Source organism: Parambassis ranga, chromosome 19 (assembly GCF_900634625.1).
Source record: "Parambassis ranga chromosome 19, fParRan2.1, whole genome shotgun sequence".
NCBI lineage: Eukaryota > Metazoa > Chordata > Actinopteri > Ambassidae > Parambassis > Parambassis ranga.
In genome coordinates, this window is record NC_041039.1 from 646470 (window position 1) to 665270 (window position 18801).

An 18801-nucleotide genomic window follows, 5' to 3' on the forward strand; every position below is an offset into this window, starting at 1 on the left:
GTTGTAAACATGTGTTTGTTGTATATCTGTGGAAATGAGAGGAGGAGAGCATAGGACAGGAGACCATAGGAGACGAGAGCATAGGAGAGAAGACTGCGCTGACCCCGCGGATCGCAAGGTGCGCGAGGGCCCACAATGCTGCTTGCAGCTTTAATTTTATTTTGGGTTTGTTAGAAATGTTGTCAGGGGTTTACAGAATAAAATAAAAACAATGTTCTCACTCAAGTATGGTGATCCCATTTTTCTGTGATCTTAATTGTAATTTGGTGACTTTTCATACAAACTGATATTTAGAAAGTGCAAATTTCCTGACCAGTTTGTTTCTCAGTGTGGGAGATTAGATGAGGTTCTCGCCTCGACTCTTCTCTGTCTATAACAGTGACTCACATCATGGAACAGGATGTGTGTATCATCAGGTTCATGTGCAAAAAGTGTGTGCATGATGAGCAGAAAAGGTGATGTGTGCAGAGAGGAAAAGAGAAAGTGGGTTACATGTATCTCAGAGAAGAAATCTTGTGTGCCTTCACTCTGCTGTTTGTAAATTCTGCTGTGTCTTTAGTCAGTGTTAGGTTAAGTTCAGACAGGATTTGTAGAGGTTCTTATTTTTTTTTTTCTTCTAGACGCAATGCTGTTTTTTTGTGTGCGCTAGAGCACACGTAGAGCATGAAGGATTGAAGCTTGACTTTTTCTGTGTATCTTCCAACAGTTCACTGAAGTCTACAGAATGAAGACTGCCTCTCCGAACCTGCAAGGTAAGATGAACCAATTTCAACAGTATGTAGTAATTTACAATATTTTATATTATTACATTTAAGTTGTGTTTTCACTAACAGTAACACATATTGATAAAAAATAGGAAAACATGACTCAGTCTGTGGTTTTAACAGTTATGAGACCACAGGATTCTGTGCCGCTATTGTTCTGCTATCAACTATGAACGATTAAGCTATGCACAAGAGTGGTAAATCATTATGATACAGTGCCTACATGGAAAATCCAACTACACACATTAGTGCAAAGGACTGTAATACACAGTGCTGTTTGAAAGTTTTTGAACCCTTTAGAATTTCCTATATTTCTGCATAAATGTGACCCAAAACATCAAGTAATTTTTACATATGTCCTAATAGTAATAAAAGAGAAGCTAATTGAAACAGAAACATTTTACTTGTCATTGTTTGTTTAAGAAATGTTTCTGCAGCACTGTATGTCTAACATTACCTCCCATTTAACTGCTGACTCTGAACTATAGTCTGGTGTTCATCAGTCATAGCTCTGTTATAGAAAACTGGGTTTAACTGTATGAATGTTGACCATTTATATAACCATTATGTGCAAACACAGAGGGAATTCACACACATTTCTGCACAGATTTTCTCTCTCTATGAGTCTCTTTGATTAATGTGATGTTAAAGCTATAAAAACAAAGTTTCAGTCCCAATAAGTTTTGTGTGAGTACAATGCTCTTTAGATGTTAAAGCCTAAGAAAGTGAAAGTGCAAATACTTGTAACCAAAATAGCCTCTCATTTAAAGGACTTTAGTTGGTCCCATCAATACACACATGTCAATGTAGATCAAAATAATTATTCTCAAGAAAAGAGACACATTTATACATGGATTAGGGGTGACTCAGTTACCGTTTCCAGCACTTTCCATGCTCAGCAGGAACTGAAGTGCTACAGGGAACAATCACAATTGACCAGATGTGCTCTTGTTTGTGTCTGTGACAGATCAGTTCTCTGAGCTGCTGAAGCCTCACAAAGTCTGCCTGGTGAAACCTGTTGATCTGAACCACTCTAATCAGTCATGTGGGAGATTATCCAGCAGATTTTTGGTGAGTAAAAGATACATATCCTCATGGACTATAAAGATCCTGTAGTGTGTTGTGTGAAAATGTTTAGTGAGCACATGCCACAGACATTGATACATTTTTAGGCAAGCATTTTGATTTTCTTCAAGACAGAAATACTTATGCCTAAGTGCAGAGTTTCATTTATTTTACATATTTTGATCTTTAAAACTGAAGACAGGTAGCAGTGTCTTCTTGAGAGAGGCCTTTGGTTGCACAGAAGTATTCCTGGATTCTTTTGGGACCTTGCAGACTATTATACAAAACCTGGCAAAAATTATGGAATCACCAATCTTGGAAGATGTTCATTCAGTTGTTTTACTTTTTTTTTTTTTTTTTTAAAAAAAGGCAGCTCACAGACATGACACAAAACTAAATTAATTACAAATGGCAACTTGCTGGCTTTAGGAAACATTAAAGGAAATCAAGGACAAAATTGTGGTAGTCAGTACCAGTTACTCTTTTAGACTAAGCAGTGGGAACAAAATATGGAATCACTCGATTCCAAGGAAAAAATTATGGAATCACCCTGTCAATTTCCTTTCCCACCTGCACCAGATTAGATCTGCTTGTTAATCTGCAGTTAAAATGGAGTGATCACACCTTTGAGAGCTGTTACACCAATTGGATTGACATGTATCATGGCTCCAACACGAGAAACCAAGAAAGACATCAAAGCGTCAAAACTTAAGGCAATATGTCTTGAAAACAGAAAATGCACAACAAAACAAATGAGGAACAAATGGGAAGAAACTGGAGTGAACGTCTGTGACCGAACTGTGAGAAATCGCCTAAAGGAAATGGGATTTACATACGAAAAAAGCTAAATGAAAAAACATCATTTTTCAAGATGATAATGCACCTTGTCAGAGAGTGAAAAATGTGAAAACATTTCTTAAAGAAAGACACATAAGGTCTATGTCATGGCCTGCAAATAGTCCCAATCTAAATCCAATTGAAAATCTGTGGTGGAAGGTGAAGAAAATGGTTCATGCCAAGGTTCCAGCCAGCAAAACTGATCTGGCAACTGCACTCATTAAGAGACTCATTATTAAGAGACTGCAAGCTGTTATAAAAGCCAGAGGTGGTGCAACAAAGTACTAGAGGTGTAAAGTGTTATTTTGTTTGTTTGTTTTTCATGATTCTATTATTTTTTTCCTTGGAATCGAGTGATTCCATATTTTTTGGCCTGAAAAAGCTGTTACTACTGACTACCACAATTTTTTTTCTTGATTACCTTTAATGTTTCCTAAAGCCAGCAAGTTGCCATTCATTTCATGAATGATCTGCCTTTTTTCTAAAAAGTAAAACATCTCCAAGACTGGTAATTCCATAATTTTTGCAAGGGGTTGTATATGTAACTTTTAGAGTGATCTTTGTTGGTTAGCCACTACTAGGTAAAAAGCAGTGGTCTTTTTTCCTCCATTAATGGAGTCCACAATACCTCACAGAAATTGTTGTCTAAAGAGCAACAACAACAAAAAATACATATTCATGTTTCTCCCTTCTGTGTTCTAGGTGATGAGTCTTTGGAGAGGTTTCCTGGTTGCATACAGTCAACCACTCAGGGTAACTCATAAGCAATCAGTTTAAAGCCAAACACGCTTTGACATCTACTGTCACACTGTATAACTGTAAGAATTTTGAACTGCAGCAACTATCTTGGTGAGGACTAACTGAAATTTTGAGTGAGGATGTTTTTTTTTATTCTCTTTTATTCTAATTCTCTTTGAGGACTGTTTGAAAGTTCAGAATAGGTTAGGGGACAGCAATTCGCCTTATATAGGGATACATATAAATATTATATAATATGAAAAAAAGGTTTGTAATAAGATTTTGTACATATATTACATCCATCTCTCTGTCACAGGTGGAGAACACATTCAGCTACCTTGATATTTGCTCCATCTCTATCCACAATCCCTCACAGGTACACCATCAGTCATGGTCATGAAAGACATCTCAAAACAGTGAAAATTGTGACTATATGACTATATATACACAGGATAATGAAACTAACTGAGACTAACTGGTAATCACAAAGAACAGAAAAGTTCAAAGGAATAAATCATAACCGCTGGGGACACACAATCAAAACCTATGGGAATAAATGGAATAACTACAATGAAGTAACATACAAATACACAAACAAGCAGAAACAGTAACAGAAACCATGCCTTTATTTGTTTTATTAAATCACAATTTAAATGTTTCAAACTCTAAAGACATTAAACCAAAAAGAGGCTCATAGCCCATGATATTGTGCAAAGAGTCCTATATGTATAACATGTAAGCACTTGTTTGCTTTACAGCTTGTGTTGGAGACAGACAGACACACACTGTCTTTCAGCGTATTGCATGTTGAAGATCTTGAGGCTGTCATCAGTCATATGACCACCTCACTTAAGAGGATCTTCCCTAATTCTTCTCCAGGGTAGGTTTGACTCTACCCTGCATGCAGTGTGACAAATAAAAGTAGACCCAATGATGGCACAGTTATAGCAACAGTGAGGTGGCAAAAAAAGGTGGCTCAGGCCTTATACACTCAACAAAAATATAAACGCAACACTTTTGTTTTTGCTCCCATGTTTCATGAGATGGACTTGAAGATCTAAACTTCATTCCAGATACACAATATTACCATTCCTCTCAAACATTGTTCACAAATCTGTCTAAATGTGTGATAGTGAGCACTTCTGCTTTGCTGAGATAATCCATCCCACCTCACAGGTGTGCCACATCAAGATGCTGATCTGACATCATGATTAGTGCACAGGTGTACCTGAAACTGCCCACAATAAAAGGCCACCCTGAAATGTGCAGTTTTGTCTCACAGCAAAATGCCACAGATGCCACAAGCATTGAGGGAGCGTGCAATTGGCATGCTGACAGCAGGAATGTCAACCAGATCTCTTGCTCGTGCATTGAATGTTCATTTCTCCACCATAAGCCGTCTCCAAAGGCGTTTCAGAGAATATGGCAGTACATCCAACCGGCCTCACAACCGCAGACCACGAGTAACCACACCAGCCCAGGACCTCCACATCCAGCAGGTTCACCTCCGAGATCGTCTGAGACCAGCCACTCAGACAGCTGCTGAAACAATTGGTTTGCATAACCAAACAATTTCTGCACAAACTGTCAGAAACCGTCTCAGGGAAGCTCAACTGCATGCTCGTCGTCCTCATCGGGGTCTTAACCTGACTCCAGATCGTCGCCGTAACAGACTTGAGTGGGCAAATGCTCACATTCGATGGCGTCTAGCACGTTGGAGAGGTGTTCTCTTCACGGATGAATCTCAGTTTACATTGTTCAGGGCAGATGGCAGACAGCGTGTGTGGCGTCGTGTGGGTGAGCGCTTTGCTGATGTCAATGTTGTGGATCGAGTGGCCCATGGTGGTGGTGGGGTCATGGTATGGGCAGGCATCTGTTATGGACGAAGAACACAGGTGCATTTTATTGATGGCATTTTGAATGCACAGAGATACCGTGATGAGATCCTGAGGCCCATTGTTGTGCCATACATCCATGAACATCACCTCATGTTTCAGCAAGATAATGCACGGCCCCATGTTGCAAGGATCTGTACACAATTCTTGGAAGCTGAAAATGTCCCAGTTCTTGCATGGCCAGCATACTCACCGGACATGTCACCCATTGAACATGTTTGGGATGTGCTTGACCGGCGTATACGACAGCGTGCACCAGTTCCCACTAATATCCAGCAACTTCGCACAGCCATTGAAGAGGAGTGGACCAACATTCCACAGGCCACAATAGACAATCTGATAAACTCTATGCGAAGATGTGTTGCACTGCATGAGGCAAATGGTGGTCACACCAGATACTGACTGGTTCTGAGTCCCCAGACCGCCAATAAAGCAGAAACAAAATGCACATTTCAGGGTGGCCTTTTATTGTGGGCAGTTTGAGGTACACCTGTGCACTAATCATGATGTCAGATCAGCATCTTGATGTGGCACACCTGTGAGGTGGGATGGATTATCTCAGCAAAGCAGAAGTGCTCACTATCACACATTTAGACAGATTTGTGAACAATGTTTGAGAGGAATGGTAATATTGTGTATCTGAAATGAAGTTTAGATCTTCAAGTCCATCTCATGAAACATGGGAGCAAAAACAAAAGTGTTGCGTTTATATTTTTGTTGAGTGTAGAAAACCACCTTTAAAACAAAGTACTCTGGAGGAACTCTTGACAGATCTGGGATAGCATGGCAGGCAGGACTCCAATCCATAAGCCAACCTATTGTTATTAAGCCATTCATCACCTTTTTCTACCACACAATGGTTGTTTTAATAATTATGGCCATAGCAAACATTATACCTCAAATAGGTGCTATCATAGCTACAGACGGTTTATAGTGTGTGTGTCAGTCTAACAATATACACTTCTGGGTATTCAATCTTTAGAAAGCTGTTAAAGACAGTTCCTCCAGATCTCCAGGAGAGACTCCTCACACTGATGACCGTGATAGAGGAGAAGCTGCACAGTCAGCTGGCCTGTTGTGGTATGTAAGGAGTAATTTATGAAGATTCTTAGCATCTTAATGTGAATTATTAGTGCCTTATGATCATTAGAATCAAGCTGAAGAAAGTATTTTTATCTCCAGGAGGATTTTCTGATACATACGCTGCGTTGTGTGATTTTTACGAGATTCCGTTTAAAAAGGAGATTCAGTGGGTAAGTCATTGGAACATGAAACACACAGCCAACTTCAGCTTTGATAAAGCATGAATAATTGTTTATGCAGGATGTCGACAACATCTACTACATCCACAACTGCAGACAGTTCAATTTGCAGGACTTCAGCCACTTAGACAGCAGGTGAGCTAAGATACAATGTTATTTCCTGTGTTTCTATCCCTTAACCAGTCATTCCTCTTTTAACTGATTCTGTACTATTTGTTTCTCCTTTCCTCTTAGGGACTTGGCTTTAGCAATAGCAGCACTGTCTTTCAATGAGTGGTTCACAAAGATCAACTGCAAAGATCTTAAACTGGTACACTATCTCTCTGTTATGAAAAGGTTTTGCTCTGTTGAATCCAGACATGAGGTGAACATCATTTCAAAGAAAGAATAGCATAACTTACAGACATAGGAGAAAGAAATAGAACCTTTACTTTCTTAGTACCAGTACCAGTATCTTCATCACAAAAAATATACTACCGGTACGTACTATTACTTAACAGTGTAATCAGTAAGAAGCAGTTACACAGCTCTGTTGTGTGGCTTGTGAAAAAACTATTCAGATCGTTTATGTAAGTGAGTTTTTGTTAAATTGTAAAACTGCATCTGTGTTCCCTTCAGTCAATTGACATCCAGCAGCATCTGACCTTCCTGCTGTCCAGATCTCCCATTCTGCAGGAGCTCTCCCTGGAGGCCAGTGGACTGAAACTGTGAGTGAATGCTTGAGTTTTTCAGTCTAGGTCAGAGGACAATGGTCAGACTGGTTTGAGTTGGCAACAGCAACAAAAATAAGCACTTGTCTGCAGAAGTGCATCTCTGAACACACAACACATCCAGCCTTGAAGCAGTAGTAAATTTTTACAGTAGTAGAATATCACACTGGGTACCACCTCTGTCAGCTAAGAACAGGAATCTGAGGCTACAGTTCACACAGGTTTATCAACATTGGACAACATTTACTGGTAATTCAATTCAATTCAATTTTATATATATAGCGCATTTTACAATCAGAAATGTTCTCAAAGTGCTTCACAGAGACCCAAAGCCTGAACCCCCTTAAGAGCAACAGTGGCAAGGAAAACTCCTTTTTAACAGGAAGAAACTTTTAACAGGACCTGACTCGTGAGGAGAACCTTCCTGCTGACAGTAAGCCGGGTAGAGGAGGAGAAAAAGAGGTAGACAGGACAGAGAGGATGAAGGAGAGAGAGAGAGGAACAAACGTGCACAAACATCATTACAGAGAACAAACATGACAGGTTGTTTGATGTTGACAAGCAAGATGAAGCAATGATTATATTATAGTGGATTGGTGTAAACAACATGAAAGCATGGATCCATCATGTCCTGCAGGTTATTAGCTGTTCAGGCTGCTGCTGCTGCTGTAATGGTAAGGGAGATTTACCTGGTACACTTTGGTCCCCTTAGTACCAACTGAGCATGGTTTAAAGGCCTCAGCCTTTCTGACCATTGTTGCCGACCATGTCTGTCTCTTTATAAGCACAGTGTACCATCTTCTAATGGTTACAGTACTTCCAATGAGACATTCAAATCATGTGTAACCAACAAATCTGCAGCAACCACATGACACTTATCATGTCAACATGGACCAAATTTTTTGTTTCCAGCACTGTCAAATCTATGTTGCCTAGAATTAAAGTAGTTCTTAAGGGAAAAGGGGGACCAACTATCAAGAGTGGAGGTATTGAAAAGGATTGAGAAAAACTTTTTACCCTGTTGCAGGGACTTTGCTGTCAAAATGGCTGCTGCTCTTCGAGAGCATGCTTCTTCAACCCTGCAGTCCATCAACCTCTCGGGCAATTCAATAGAGGACAAAGGTACATTTTTTATATTTCACATATGAGTAGTAGTGTAAACATAGTCTTTAAATAAAGCAGTCTATTTCAACAAAGACCTGTCTGGTAAATATGGACTATAGTCATTATTAATGTTGATGGGAGGTATGTTTTTCCTCCTTTTGAAAGTTTTGACCAAAGGATCGATGGATGGAATACTTCAATGAGCTACCAGGGGGCACTCTACACCTAGCTAGAATAATAAAAAACAGCACTCACAAAGTAAATGTAGACATTTTACGCAGCATGACCATACAGTCCCCTCTGAAAGTTTTGGAACAGTGAAGCCAATACCTTTATTGTTGCAGTAAATTGATAACATTTGGCTTTGACATCAAAAGATAAAAAAAATGAGACAAGAGATCAATATTTCAGCATTTATTTCCAGGTATTTACATTGGGATCTACACAACTTAGAAGATAGCACCTTTTGTTTGAACCCACCCAGTTTTCATGTGAGAAAAAGTATTGGAACATGTGACTGATGTCACATGTGTGGTTTGTTCCCTTGGTGTGTCCAATTACATTGATTATTCAAACAACAAATAGCACTGAATGTATGTACTCAGTTTCAGTGAAACCCTTAGGATTATTATTTTTTTTTCATTTTTTTTCCCCCCCCTGAGATCGCATTTTTGGGGGCCTTAACATGGTAGCAGGAAAGTTTGGTTGTAAACCTGTGTTCGTTGTATATCTGTGGAAATGAGAGGAGGAGAGCATAGGACAGGAGAGTATAGGAGACGAGAGCATAGGAGAGACGACTGCGATGACCCCGCGGATCGCAAGGTGCGCAAGGGCCCGCAATGCTGCTTGCAGCTTTAATTAGGGCCCGAGCACCGAATGGTGCAAGAGCCCTATTGAAACCCTTAGGATTATTATTAGGGCCCGAGCACCGAATGGTGCAAGAGCCCTATTGAAACCCTTAGGATTATTATTAGGGCCCGAGCACCGAATGGTGCAAGAGCCCTATTGAAACCCTTAGGATTATTATTAGAGCCTGCGCACCGAATGGTGCAAGAGCCCTATTGAAACCCTTAGGATTATTATTAGGGCCCGAGCACCGAATGGTGCAAGAGCCCTATTGAAACCCTTAGGATTATTAGGGCCCGAGCACCGAATGGTGCAAGAGCCCTATTGAAACCCTTAGGATTATTTATTTTTTTTTTTTTCCCCCTCCGAGATCGCATTTTTGGAGGCCTTAACATGCCCAAAAACTCACCAAACTTGGTAGAAAAATTCATTCGCCCGAAAAATTTTGAAATTTGCTGACTTTTGAAATGCACATATAAAAATGGCTCTATAGCGCCCCCAACGCGTAGCCCCTCTGGCCGGTTTGACACAGGATTATGAAAATTGGCACACATATGTATCACCTCAAGACGCACAAAAAAGTCTCTTGGACCCCCCCTCCAAACCCAACAGGAAGTCCGCCATTTGAAGGTTTGTGGCCATTTTTGGCGATGTGTGACCCTGCTGCCAAACTTTTCACGCCTCGCATACTTCAACGGATTGAGCTGAAATTCGCCGTGTCCACTCAGGACACCATAGGGAATAGACGCATTCCAAAACTCTTACAAAAGTCTGACGGTGTGGCCGGGGCGTGGCCTCAAAGTTTGACCATTTCTGAGGACACAGAAAGTCTCTATAACTTCTTCGTTTTCTGTCCGATCTGTACGAAATGTCACATGTATGATCAGAGTCTGACCCTAAACACATCTATACAACAATATTGAGGCTTTGACAGAGCGCCACCTACTGGCTACACAAAATGTTGTGTTTTCATAGGTTTTTCTGCCTGCCCCCCTGGCCTGTTTTGAGTAGGGGCATGAAAATTGGTACACATGTGTATCACCCCAACATGCACAAAAAAGTCTCTTGGACCCCCCCTCCAAACCCAACAGGAAGTCCGCAATTTTGAAATTTCTGTTAATTTTTGGCGATTTGTGACCCTCCTACAAAACTTTTCATGCCTCGCATACTTCATCCAAATGAGCTAAAACTCACTGTGTCCACTTAGGACACCATAGGGAATAGACGCATTCCAAAACTCTTACAAAAGTCTGACGGTGTGGCGGGGGCGTGGCCTCGAAGTTGACCATTCGCCATTACAAAGGAACTCCCTGTATTTTTTGCCCTAACGCGTAGCCCCGCTGGCCAGTTTGACACAGGATCATGAAAATTAGCACACATGTGTATCACCCCAAGACGCACAAAAAAGTCTCTTGGACCCCCCCTCCAAACCCAACAGGAAGTCCGCCATTTTGACTTTTGTGGCCATTTTGTGCCTATTTGTGACCCTGCTTCAAAACTTTTCACGCCTCGCATACTTCATGCAATTGAGCTGAAATTCACTGTGTCCACTCAGGACACCATAGGGAATAGACGCATTCCAAAACTCTTTCAAAAGTATTACCGTGTGGCAGGGGAGTGGCCTCAAAGTTGACCATTCGCCATTACAAAGGAACTCGCTGTGTTTTATGCAGTACTACCCATATACTTTATGCAATGTGGACAAAATCTTACAGTACTGCCATGGACCTGAGTCTAAACAGATATATATGCTAATAGGATGATACGGTCATAGCGCCACCTACTGGTAGCAGGAAAGTTTGGTTGTAAACATGTGTTTGTTGTATATCTGTGGAAATGAGAGGAGGAGAGCATAGCACAGGAGAGTATAGGAGACGAGAGCATAGGAGAGAAGACTGCGATGACCCCGCGGATCGCAAGGTGCGCGAGGGCCCGCAATGCTGCTTGCAGCTTTAATTTTTTTTTTTTTTCCCCCTCCGAGATCGCATTTTTGGAGGCCTTAACATGCCCAAAAACTCACCAAACTTGGTAGAAAAATTCATTTGCCCGAAAAATTTTGAAATTTGCTGACTTTTGAAATGCACATATAAAAATGGCTCTATAGCGCCCCCAACGCGTAGCCCCTCTGGCCGGTTTGACACAGGATTATGAAAATTGGCACACATATGTATCACCTCAAGATGCACAAAAAAGTCTCTTGGACCCCCCCTCCAAACCCAACAGGAAGTCCGCCATTTGAAGGTTTGTGGCCATTTTTGGCGATGTGTGACCCTGCTGCCAAACTTTTCACGCCTCGCATACTTCAACGGATTGAGCTGAAATTCGCCGTGTCCACTCAGGACACCATAGGGAATAGACGCATTCCAAAACTCTTACAAAAGTCTGACGGTGTGGCCGGGGCGTGGCCTCAAAGTTTGACCATTTCTGAGGACACAGAAAGTCTCTATAACTTCTTCGTTTTCTGTCCGATCTGTACGAAATGTCACATGTATGATCAGAGTCTGACCCTAAACACATCTATACAACAATATTGAGGTTTTGATAGAGCGCCACCTACTGGCTACACAAAATGTTGTGTTTTCATAGGTTTTTCTGCATGCCCCCCTGGCCTGTTTTGAGTAGGGTCATGAAAATTGGTACACATGTATATCACCCCAAGATGCACAAAAAAGTCTCTTGGACCCCCCCTCCAAACCCAACAGGAAGTCCGCAATTTTGAAATTTCTGTTAATTTTTGGCGATTTGTGACCCTCCTACAAAACTTTTCACGCCTCGCATACTTCATCCAAATGAGCTAAAACTCACTGTGTCCACTCAGGACACCATAGGGAATAGACGCATTCAAAAACTCTTACAAAAGTCTGACGGTGTGGCGGGGGCGTGGCCTCAAAGTTGACCATTCGCCATTACAAAGGAACTCACTGTATTTATTGCCCTAATGCGTAGCCCCGCTGGCCAGTTTGACACAGGATCATGAGAATTAGCACACATGTGTATCACCCCAAGACGCACAAAAAAGTCTCTTGGACCCCCCCTCCAAACCCAACAGGAAGTCCACCATTTTGACTTTTGTGGCCATTTTTTGCCTATTTGTGACCCTGCTTCAAAACTTTTCACGCCTCACATACTTCATGCAATTGAGCTGAAATTCACTGTGTCCACTCAGGACACCACAGGGAATAGATGCATTCCAAAACTCTTTCAAAAGTATTACCGTGTGGCGGGGGAGTGGCCTCAAAGTTGACCGTTCGCCATTACAAAGGAACTCGCTGTGTTTTATGCAGTACTACCCATATACTTTATGCAATGTGGACAAAATCTTACAGTACTGCTATGGACCCGAGTCTGAACAGATATATATGCTAATAGGATGATACGGTCATAGCGCCACCTACTGGTAGCAGGAAAGTTTGGTTGTAAACATGTGTTCGTTGTATCTCTGTGGAAATAAGAGGAGAGCATAGGACAGGAGAGTATAGGAGACAAGAGCATAGGAGAGAAGACTGCGATGACCCCGCGGATCGCAAGGTGCGCGAGGGCCCGCAATGCTGCTTGCAGCTTTAATTTTTTTTCTTTCCCCCCCTTTGATCGCATTTTTGGGGGCCTTAACATGCCCAAAAACTCACCAAACTTGGTAGAAAAATTCATTTGCCCGAAAAATTTTGAAATTTGCTGACGTTTGAAACGCACATAGGAAAATGACTCTATAGCGCCCCCAACGTGTAGCCCCTCTGGCCAGTTTGACACAGGATTATGAAAATTGGCACACATATGTATCACCTCAAGACGCACAAAAAAGTCTCTTGGACCCCCCCTCCAAACCCAACAGGAAGTCCGCCATTTGAAGGTTTGTGGCCATTTTTGGCGATGTGTGACCCTGCTGCCAAACTTTTCACGCCTCGCATACTTCATAGAATTGAGCTGAAATTCACTGTGTCCACTCAGGACACCATAGGGAATAGACGCATTCCAAAACTCTTACAAAAGTCTGACGGTGTGGCCGGGGCGTGGCCTCAAAGTTTGACCATTTCAGAGGAAACAGGAAGTCACTATAACTTCTTTGTTTTCTGTCCGATCTGTACCAAATGTCACATGTATGATCAGAGTCTGACCCTAAACACATCTATACAACAATATTGAGGCTTTGACAGAGCGCCACCTACTGGCTACACAAAATGTTGTGTTTTCATAGGTTTTTCTGCCTGCCCCTGTGGCCTGTTTTGAGTAGGGTCACGAAAATTGGCACACGTTTTTATCACCCCAATACGCACAAAAAAGTCTCTTGGACCCCCCCTCCAAACCCAACAGGAAGTCCGCCATTTTGAAATTTCTGTTAATTTTTGGCGATTTGTGACCCTGCTACAAAACTTTTCACGCCTCGCATACTTCATCCAAATGAGCTAAAACTCACTGTGTCAACTTTGGACACCATAGGGAATAGACGCATTCCAAAACTCTTACAAAAGTCTTACGGTGTGGCGGGGGCGTGGCCTCAAAGTTGACCATTCGCCATTACAAAGGAACTCACTGTATTTATTGCCCTAATGCGTAGCCCCGCTGGCCAGTTTGACACAGGATCATGAGAATTAGCACACATGTGTATCACCCCAAGACGCACAAAAAAGTCTCTTGGACCCCCCCTCCAAACCCAACAGGAAGTCCGCCATTTGAAGGTTTGTGGCCATTTTTGGCGATGTGTGACCCTGCTGCCAAACTTTTCACGCCTCGCATACTTCATCGGATTGAGCTGAAATTCGCCGTGTCCACTCAGGACACCATAGGGAATAGACGCATTCCAAAACTCTTACAAAAGTCTGACGGTGTGGCTGGGGCGTGGCCTCAAAGTTTGACCATTTCTGAGGACACAGAAAGTCTCTATAACTTCTTCGTTTTCTGTCCGATCTGTATGAAATGTCACATGTATGATCAGAGTCTGACCCTAAACACATCTATACAACAATATTGAGGCTTTGACAGAGCGCCACCTACTGGCTACACAAAATGTTGTGTTTTCATAGGTTTTTCTGCCTGCCCCTGTGGCCTGTTTTGAGTAGGGTCACGAAAATTGGCACACATGTTTATCACCCCAAGATGCACAAAAAAGTCTCTTGGACCCCCCCTCCAAACTCAACAGGAAGTCCGCCATTTTGAAATTTCTGTTAATTTTTGGCGATTTGTGACCCTGCTACAAAACTTTTCATGCCTCGCATACTTCATCCAATCAAGCTGAAAATCACTGTGTCCACTCAGGACACCATAGGGAATAGACGCATTCCAAAACTCTTTCAAAAGTATTACTGTGTGGCCGGGGCGTGGCCTCAAAATTGACCATTCGCCATTGCAACGGAACTCGTTCTATTTTATGCAGTACTACCTATATACTTCATGCAATGTGGACAAAATCTTACAGTACTGCTATGGACCCGAGTCTGAACAGATATATATGCTAATAGGATCATATGGTCATAGCGCCACCTACTGGCAACAGTAACTATGTCTAAATGTGTGTTTATTGTACATCTCTGGAAATGAGAGCACAGAAGAGTATAGGAGATGATAGCATAGGAGAGGGGATTACATTAACCGCGCGGATCGCAAGGTCTGCGAGGGCCCGCAATGCTGCTTGCAGCTTTAATTTTTTTTTTTTTTTTTTTTTTTTCCCCTCCGAGATCGCATTTTTGGAGGCCTTAACATGCCCAAAAACTCACCAAACTTGGTAGAAAAATTCATTCGCCCGAAAAATTTTGAAATTTGCTGACTTTTGAAATGCACATATAAAAATGGCTCTATAGCGCCCCCAACGCGTAGCCCCTCTGGCCGGTTTGACACAGGATTATGAAAATTGGCACACATATGTATCACCTCAAGACGCACAAAAAAGTCTCTTGGACCCCCCCTCCAAACCCAACAGGAAGTCCGCCATTTGAAGGTTTGTGGCCATTTTTGGCGATGTGTGACCCTGCTGCCAAACTTTTCACGCCTCGCATACTTCAACGGATTGAGCTGAAATTCGCCGTGTCCACTCAGGACACCATAGGGAATAGACGCATTCCAAAACTCTTACAAAAGTCTGACGGTGTGGCCGGGGCGTGGCCTCAAAGTTTGACCATTTCTGAGGACACAGAAAGTCTCTATAACTTCTTCGTTTTCTGTCCGATCTGTACGAAATGTCACATGTATGATCAGGGTCTGACCCTAAACACATCTATACAACAATATTGAGGCTTTGATAGAGCGCCACCTACTGGCTACACAAAATGTTGTGTTTTCATAGGTTTTTCTGCCTGCCCCCCTGGCCTGTTTTGAGTAGGGTCATGAAAATTGGTACACATGTGTATCACCCCAAGATGCACAAAAAAGTCTCTTGGACCCCCCCTCCAAACCCAACAGGAAGTCCGCAATTTTGAAATTTCTGTTAATTTTTGGCGATTTGTGACCCTGCTGCAAAACTTTTCACGCCTCGCATACTTCATCCAAATGAGCTAAAACTCACTGTGTCCACTCAGGACACCATAGGGAATAGACGCATTCCAAAACTCTTTCAAAAGTATTACCGTGTGGCGGGGGAGTGGCCTCAAAGTTGACCATTCGCCATTACAAAGGAACTCGCTGTGTTTTATGCAGTACTACCCATATACTTTATGCAATGTGGACAAAATCTTACAGTACTGCCATGGAGCCGAGTCTAAACAGATATATATGCTAATAGGATGATACGGTCATAGCGCCACCTACTGGTAGCAGGAAAGTTTGGTTGTAAACATGTGTTTTTTGTATATTTGTGGAAATGAGAGGAGGAGAGCATAGGACAGGAGAGTATATGAGACGAGAGCATAGGAGAGAAGACTGCGATGACCCCGCGGATCGCAAGGTGCGCGAGGGCCCGCAATGCTGCTTGCAGCTTTAATTAGGGCCCGAGCACCGAATGGTGCAAGAGCCCTATTGAAACCCTTAGGATTATTAGGGCCCGAGCACCGAATGGTGCAAGAGCCCTATTGAAACCCTTAGGATTATTATTAGGGCCCGAGCACCGAATGGTGCAAGAGCCCTATTGAAACCCTTAGGATTATTATTTTTTTTTTTTTTTTTTTTTTTTTTTTTCCCCTCCGAGATCGCATTTTTGGAGGCCTTAACATGCCCAAAAACTCACCAAACTTGGTAGAAAAATTCATTCGCCCGAAAAATTTTGAAATTTGCTGACTTTTGAAATGCACATATAAAAATGGCTCTATAGCGCCCCCAACGCGTAGCCCCTCTGGCCGGTTTGACACAGGATTATGAAAATTGGCACACATATGTATCACCTCAAGACGCACAAAAAAGTCTCTTGGACCCCCCCTCCAAACCCAACAGGAAGTCCGCCATTTGAAGGTTTGTGGCCATTTTTGGCGATGTGTGACCCTGCTGCCAAACTTTTCACGCCTCGCATACTTCAACGGATCGAGCTGAAATTCGCCGTGTCCACTCAGGACACCATAGGGAATAGACGCATTCCAAAACTCTTACAAAAGTCTTACGGTGTGGCCGGGGCGTGGCCTCAAAGTTTGACCATTTCTGAGGACACAGAAAGTCTCTATAACTTCTTCGTTTTCTGTCCGATCTGTACGAAATGTCACATGTATGATCAGAGTCTGACCCTAAACACATCTATACAACAATATTGAGGCTTTGACAGAGCGCCACCTACTGGCTACACAAAATGTTGTGTTTTCATAGGTTTTTCTGCCTGCCCCCCTGGCCTGTTTTGAGTAGGGTCATGAAAATTGGTACACATGTGTATCACCCCAAGATGCACAAAAAAGTCTCTTGGACCCCCCCTCCAAACCCAACAGGAAGTCCGCAATTTTGAAATTTCTGTTAATTTTTGGCGATTTGTGACCCTCCTACAAAACTTTTCACGCCTCGCATACTTCCTCCAAATGAGCTAAAACTCACTGTGTCCACTCAGGACACCATAGGGAATAGACGCATTCAAAAACTCTTACAAAAGTCTGACGGTGTGGCGGGGGCGTGGCCTCAAACTTGACCATTCGCCATTACAAAGGAACTCACTGTATTTATTGCCCTAATGCGTAGCCCCGCTGGCTAGTTTGACACAGGATCATGAGAATTAGCACACATGTGTATCACCCCAAGACGCACAAAAAACTCTCTTGGACCCCCCCTCCAAACCCAACAGGAAGTCCACCATTTTGACTTTTGTGGCCATTTTTTGCCTATTTGTGACCCTGCTTCAAAACTTTTCACGCCTCACATACTTCATGCAATTGAGCTGAAATTCACTGTGTCCACTCAGGACACCATAGGGAATAGACGCATTCCAAAACTCTTTCAAAAGTATTACCGTGTGGCGGGGGAGTGGCCTCAAAGTTGACCATTCGCCATTACAAAGGAACTCGCTGTGTTTTATGCAGTACTACCCATATACTTTATGCAATGTGGACAAAATCTTACAGTACTGCCATGGAGCCGAGTCTAAACAGATATATATGCTAATAGGATGATACGGTCATAGCGCCACCTACTGGTAGCAGGAAAGTTTGGTTGTAAACATGTGTTTGTTGTATATCTGTGGAAATGAGAGGAGGAGAGCATAGCACAGGAGAGTATAGGAGACGCGAGCATAGGAGAGAAGACTGCGATGACCCCACGGATCGCAAGGTGCGCGAGGGCCCGCAATGCTGCTTGCAGCTTTAATTAGGGCCCGAGCACCGAATGGTGCAAGAGCCCTATTGAAACCCTTAGGATTATTATTAGGGCCCGAGCACCGAATGGTGCAAGAGCCCTATTGAAACCCTTAGGATTATTATTTTTCATTTTTTTTTTTCCTTCCCCCCCTAAGATCGCATTTTTGGGGGCCTTAACATGCCCAAAAACTCACCAAACTTGGTAGAAAAATTCATTCGCCCGAAAAATTTTGAAATTTGCTGACTTTTGAAATGCACATATAAAAATGGCTCTATAGCGCCCCCAACGCGTAGCCCCTCTGGCCGGTTTGACACAGGATTATGAAAATTGGCACACATATGTATCACCTCAAGACGCACAAAAAAGTCTCTTGGACCCCCCCTCCAAACCCAACAGGAAGTCCGCCATTTGAAGGTTTGTGGCCATTTTTGGCGAGGTGTGACCCTGCTGCCAAACTTTTCACGCTTCGCATACGTCATCGGATTGAGCTGAAATTCGCCGTGTCCACTCAGGACACCATAGGGAATAGACGTATTCCAAAACTCTTACAAAAGTCTGACGGTGTGGCCGGGGCGTGGCCTCAAAGTTTGACCATTTCTGAGGACACAGAAAGTCTCTATAACTTCTTCGTTTTCTGTCCGATCTGTACGAAATGTCACATGTATGATCAGAGTCTGACCCTAAACACATCTATACAACAATATTGAGGCTTTGACAGAGCGCCACCTACTGGCTACACAAAATGTTGTGTTTTCATAGGTTTTTCTGCCTGCCCCTGTGGCCTGTTTTGAGTAGGGTCACGAAAATTGGCACACATGTTTATCACCCCAAGATGCACAAAAAAGTCTCTTGGACCCCCCCTCCAAACCCAACAGGAAGTCCGCCATTTTGA

General features: G+C 42.6%; 1 protein-coding gene across 3 annotated transcripts in view; it reads left to right on the forward strand.

The window, feature by feature from the left end:
- The first annotated feature begins 491 nt into the window (after nucleotides 1-491).
- Nucleotides 492-18801, forward strand: part of carmil2 (capping protein regulator and myosin 1 linker 2) — a 93520-nt gene continuing 75210 nt past the window's right edge. For 2 of the 3 annotated variants that reach the window (XM_028430945.1, XM_028430944.1), the window contains exons 1-11: nucleotides 505-752; nucleotides 1732-1835; nucleotides 3369-3419; nucleotides 3721-3780; nucleotides 4163-4284; nucleotides 6282-6379; nucleotides 6482-6552; nucleotides 6623-6696; nucleotides 6796-6871; nucleotides 7180-7268; nucleotides 8299-8393. In XM_028430945.1, the coding sequence (XP_028286746.1) occupies nucleotides 725-752; nucleotides 1732-1835; nucleotides 3369-3419; nucleotides 3721-3780; nucleotides 4163-4284; nucleotides 6282-6379; nucleotides 6482-6552; nucleotides 6623-6696; nucleotides 6796-6871; nucleotides 7180-7268; nucleotides 8299-8393 (868 nt within the window). In that variant the 5' untranslated portion in view covers nucleotides 505-724. Of the gene's footprint in view, nucleotides 753-1731; nucleotides 1836-3368; nucleotides 3420-3720; nucleotides 3781-4162; nucleotides 4285-6281; nucleotides 6380-6481; nucleotides 6553-6622; nucleotides 6697-6795; nucleotides 6872-7179; nucleotides 7269-8298; nucleotides 8394-18801 lie in introns of all 3 variants that reach the window. The other variant, XM_028430942.1, reaches the window with a different exon arrangement.